Source organism: Muntiacus reevesi, chromosome 5, assembly GCF_963930625.1.
Source record: "Muntiacus reevesi chromosome 5, mMunRee1.1, whole genome shotgun sequence".
Lineage (NCBI taxonomy): Eukaryota > Metazoa > Chordata > Mammalia > Artiodactyla > Cervidae > Muntiacus > Muntiacus reevesi.
The window spans coordinates 42224416-42229457 of NC_089253.1; the positions used below are offsets into that span (position 1 = coordinate 42224416).

Genomic DNA, 5042 nt, shown 5'->3' on the forward strand with positions numbered 1-5042 from the left:
CCGCCCCCCCTTTCTCTAAAGCGAGCCCCCCACGCCTGACGGGAGGTATATAAGGCGGAACCAGGCAGGCGAAAGGGGCAGCGCAACCGAGCGGAGCCCAGGAGAGGAGAGACAGAGAGAGAAAGAGCCTGAGCGAGAGACGGGAAAGCAAGGAGGAGGAAGCCACCGGTGCGTCGGGACAGAAACGCAGGTGTTCGGAGCGCCCGAGCTGGAGCTCCGCAGCCGCTAGTCATGTACCGCTCCACCAAGGGCGCCTCCAAGGCGCGCCGCGACCAGATCAACGCTGAGATCCGGAACCTCAAGGAGCTGCTGCCGCTGGCCGAAGCGGACAAGGTCCGCCTCTCCTACCTGCACATTATGAGTCTTGCCTGCATCTACACTCGCAAGGGCGTCTTCTTCGCTGGAGGTGAGCAAACCGGGGGTGAGACTCGAGCTGGGAAGCTTCAGGGAGAGGGAAGCTGAGGGAACCCGCTGGGACTGCCGCGGGTCTAGGGAAGCGTGTCTGGGAGCTGAGGGTGAGAAGGAACTTGGAGAACTCAGGACTTGCTACGTTGCCTCCTGAGTTCTGTCCAAACCTCACCTTAGTACTGAATAAATGTTAGAGAGCCTGGATAGTGTCCCTAGAGCCAGACTTACGGGAGCAGGAGAGCCAGGACAGAATGGTCCCAGTCCTCACCGGCGCGGAAGCGCTCCGGGAGCCAGGGGAGGGGAGCTTCGGAAGTTGCAGGGACAGAGCAAGCAAAGCCTGGGGAAGCACAGCCGCTGTTCGCTGTCGTGGAAGGGCTCATCTGCAGCCGCTGAAGCGCTGTCCGTGGTGCTGACAGCACCGCCGGGTTGCAAGGCGCTGCCCGCGGTGCTGAATGTTCGGTTGGCGTTAGAGCGCTGTCCGTGGTCCTGAAATACAGACCCGCCAAACCCTCAGCCCCGACTTAGAAGTCGAAGGGCTCGCTAGTTGGAGTGATCCAGCAACAGGTTCCCCGGGCAAGAGCTGTGGGCAGTAGGTCAACAGGTGTGTGCAGAAGCATGTCCATGAGAAACTCGATCCAAAAGTCTCTGACTTCTGTTTTGCTTCCCAGTCTTAGTCCTGATTCACTCTATCTTCTCACTCTGCAGGCACTCCTCTGGCGGGCTCCACAGGGCTTCTCTCAGCTCAAGAGCTTGAAGACATAGTGGCAGCACTACCTGGATTTCTGCTTGTGTTCACAGCAGAGGGGAAGCTGCTATATCTGTCTGAGAGTGTGAGCGAGCATCTGGGCCACTCCATGGTGAGTGCTGAGGATCCTTTTAGCTCGGACTGCAGTGCAGATGGGGGCACGATGAATTTTCCCCTTCTGAGGCTCTGAGAATTACTGGGGAGGGGGAGTTATACCCTACAAGATGCTCTGTGCCAAAGATCAGCTTTTGTTGCCTTCACTAACGGTCGTCTCTCCTTTACTTTTCTCCAGGTGGACCTGGTTGCCCAGGGTGACAGTATCTATGACATCATTGATCCAGCTGACCACCTAACTGTGCGCCAGCAACTCGCCCTGCCCTCTGCCCTGGATACTGGTGAGAACACCCTTCTTTCTCAATTCAATATCCATCCTGCTGCCCTGCTCCTTCCCATTTTTTGTCTCTCAGCCATTCATCCTCTCACTAGTTTTTCTTTTTACTCACCCAGATCGCCTCTTCCGCTGTCGCTTCAACACCTCCAAGTCCCTCAGGCGCCAGAGCGCCGGCAACAAACTGGTGCTTATTCGAGGTCGATTCCATGCTCACCCACCTGGGGCCTACTGGGCAGGAAATCCTGTGTTCACAGCTTTCTGCGCCCCACTGGAGACAAGACCCCGCCCTGGCCCTGGCCCTGGCCCTGGTCCTGGCCCAGCTTCACTCTTCCTGGCCATGTTCCAGAGTCGTCATGCTAAGGACCTGGCCCTTCTGGATATCTCAGAGAGGTAAGCCCAGAGTATTCAGACCCCAGAAGAAAAGCAGGTCAGAATGAGGGGACCCTAGCTTCTGGAGTCAGGGGCAGGGAGAATGAAATCTAAAGGTATAGAAGACCTGGGGGTGGGGGAGGGAGATGCCTGGGAATCAAGCAGGGAAAACAGAAAGCTGATCTCATCCTTTTCACCTTCCCAGTGTCTTAATCTACCTGGGCTTTGAGCGCAGTGAGCTGCTCTGTAAATCATGGTATGGACTGCTACACCCTGAGGACCTGGGCCACGCTTCTGCTCAACACTACCGCTTGTGTGAGTGTCCAGAGAGGCTGAGGAAAAGACAGGGAGTGGGGAAGGGCATGGGAAGCCTGACCAAGAAGGGCTGTGGCCAAGACTGAAGTTGGGGAGATATCAGAAGCTCACAGTTTTGAATGCCATAGGGTGAGCACTAGGATAAAGAGTCAAGGTGAAAATAGAATCAGAACTAGGGGACTCCGAGTGGTGATGTCAAAATGGGGAGTTGAATGGTGCAGGTGAGAGTGGTCAGAAAAGAAGGTGTTATGGATACCCTAGTTCAGTGGAGAGGTCAGTCAGCAAGTGGGGAGTTTGGGTGGTGCTGTCTGATGGCTATTCTAACTCTGCATCTCTTCTTTCCCCTCAGTGGCTGAGAGTGGAGATATTCAGGCAGAGATGGTGGTGAGACTGCTGGCTAAGCCTGGAGGCTGGGCATGGATTTACTGCCTTTTATATTCAGAAGGTCCAGAGGGCCCCATTACTGCCAATAACTACCCAATCAGGTGAGCTGCAAGGCAGGGGCCTGGGAGGTGGCCGAGGTGGAGGAAGAGATACAAGTCAGAGAATTCTGGGAATGGACACCAAACCCTTACCAGCTGCCTCTTCTTTCCTCTCCAGTGACATGGAAGCCTGGAGCCTCCGCCAGCAGTTGAACTCTGAAGAAACCCAGGCAGCCTATGTCCTGGGCACCCCGACCATGTTGTCCTCATTCCCGGAGAACATTCTCTCCCAGGAGCAGTGCTCCAGCCCTAATCCACTCTTCACCATGGGGCCTCCCAGAAGCACCAGTTTCCCCAGTGCTCCTGAGCTAGGTGCTGTCTCAACATCAGAAGAGCTTCCCCGACCGCCCAAAGACCTTGGCTTCAGCTACCTGACATTCCCATCAGGCCCTCAGCCTTCTCTCCAAGCAGACCTGAGCAAGGACCTCGTGTGCACTCCACCCTACACGCCCCACCAGCCAGGAGGCTGTGCCTTCCTCTTCAGCCTCCACGAGCCCTTCCAGACCCACATGCCCGCTCCATCCAGCTCTCTACAGGAACAGCTGACTCCAAGCACCGTGACCTTCTCTGATCAATTGACACCCAACAGTGCAACTTTCCCAGATCCACTGACTAGCCCACTACAAGGACAACTGACTGAAACCTCAGCCAGAAGCTATGAAGATCCTTGCACCTCCACCTTCCCAGACCAGCTGCTTCCCAGCACTGCCACCTTCCCAGAGCCTCTGAGCAGCCCTGCCCAGGAGCAGCTAACTTCTCCCAGCACATCATTCCAAGCGCACCTGAACAGCCCCAGGCAAACTTTCCCAGAACAACTGAGCCCCAATTCCAGCAAGACTTACTTCGCCCAGGAGGGATGCAGTTTTCTCTATGAGAAGTTGCCCCCAAGTCCTAGCAGCCCTGGTAATGGGGATTGCACACTCTTGGCCCTAGCCCAGCTCCGGGGTCCCCTCTCTGTGGATGTCCCCCTGGTGCCCGAAGGCCTGCTTACACCCGAGGCCTCGCCAGTCAAGCAGAGTTTTTTCCACTATTCTGAGAAGGAACAGAGCGAGATAGACCGTCTCATTCAGCAGATCAGCCAGTTGGCTCAGGGCATGGACCGACCCTTCTCAGCTGAGGCTGGCACGGGTGGGCTGGAACCACTCGGGGGGCTGGAACCCCTGGACTCTAACCTTTCCCTGTCGGGGGCTGGTCCCCCTGTGCTCAGTCTGGAACTGAAACCCTGGAAATGCCAGGATCTGGATTTCCTGACTGACCCTGATCTGTTCCTGGAAGAGACGCCCGTGGAAGACATCTTCATGGATCTCTCTACCCCAGACCCCAATGGGGAATGGGAGTCTGAGGATCCCGAGGCAGCGGTCCCAAGAGGGGCCCCATCGCCTTGCAACAACCTGTCCCCAGAAGACCGCAGCTTCCTGGAGGACCTGGCCACATATGAAACCGCCTTTGAGACAGGTGTCTCAGCATTCCCCTACGATGGGTTTACTGATGAGTTGCATCAACTCCAGAGCCAAGTTCAAGACAGCTTCCATAAAGGTGAGTCCAGTCAAAATGTTCAAGAACTCAAGTTCCTGTCTTGCCAACAAGGTGCTGGGTAGAACTAAACAAGTAAATTCCCTTCTCTGTGCCTCAGTTTTATTAGTGAGATACTTATTATTCTAGTTGTTAGGATAATGTCACTTGCTGTGTAGAGCAAGTACTAATGGAAAATAATATGGAAGTTCTGGATAAGTAGGCCTTGAGGGCAGAGGTTAAGGTGTGGGATAAAATACAAAAGAATCTTGAATAATAGGTTGTGCTTCCTAACTCTATGAGCGACCTAGGTCTGCTAGCCCAACTCATTTTACAAATGAAGATAATCAAGGTCCCAGAGTTAAAGAAATTTGCTTAGGGTTACACAACAAATTGATGGACAAAGGATTAGAGCTCTGTGCCAGTATTCTTTGTCCCCTAAAGGGAATACAGAGTGAGACTTGACAGGAGTTTGAGAAAGACAATGGGACTCAGCCCTTGGCCCCAGGAGAGAGTCCTTGATATGTCTCCATCCTTTCTAAAACCACAGCCACATCTTCACTCCATTCATCCAGACTGCTCCTTTATCTGCTGATCCTCTGGTGGATCAGTCATTGGACCAGCGTATTTGAAGCCCATCCCATGTGCCAATGGTACATCACACCCTCAGCCTACCTCTCCTAATAAGCCTAACTGACGGTACGTCTCTCTCTCTCTCTCTCTCTCTGCAGATGGAAGTGGAGGGGAACCAACGTTTTGAATAAGTCTGTGACTTAACGTCGTCAAGTATGGCATATTGTCATCAAGACGTGGAGCCGTT

At 54.3% G+C, this 5042-nt stretch overlaps 1 protein-coding gene across 2 annotated transcripts; it reads left to right on the top strand.

Annotated features, from left to right (window-relative positions):
• Positions 1–231: 231 nt before the first annotated feature.
• Positions 232–5042, top strand: NPAS4 (neuronal PAS domain protein 4). Of its 2 annotated transcripts, XM_065937309.1 has the most exons (8): positions 232–406; positions 1114–1265; positions 1446–1548; positions 1661–1934; positions 2119–2228; positions 2578–2713; positions 2829–4246; positions 4954–5042. In XM_065937309.1, the coding sequence occupies exons 1-8, from the start codon at positions 232–234 to the stop codon at positions 4980–4982; spliced, it is 2397 nt and encodes a 798-aa protein (XP_065793381.1). In that variant the 3' UTR covers positions 4983–5042. The 2 variants fall into 2 exon arrangements, with proteins under 2 accessions (XP_065793381.1, XP_065793382.1); XM_065937310.1 differs by lacking the exons at positions 232–406; positions 1114–1265; positions 1446–1548; positions 2119–2228 and having other exon boundaries at positions 1751–1934.

Excerpts from the sequence above, each read along its gene's own strand:
- NPAS4 (XM_065937309.1), top strand. The coding sequence starts at position 232 with ATGTACCGCTCCACCAAGGGCGCCTCCAAGGCGCGCCGCGACCAGATC. Across the intron at positions 407-1,113 it reads GGGCGTCTTCTTCGCTGGAG|GCACTCCTCTGGCGGGCTCC; the intron begins GTGAGCAAACCG and ends CTCACTCTGCAG. Across the intron at positions 1,266-1,445 it reads AGCATCTGGGCCACTCCATG|GTGGACCTGGTTGCCCAGGG; the intron begins GTGAGTGCTGAG and ends ACTTTTCTCCAG.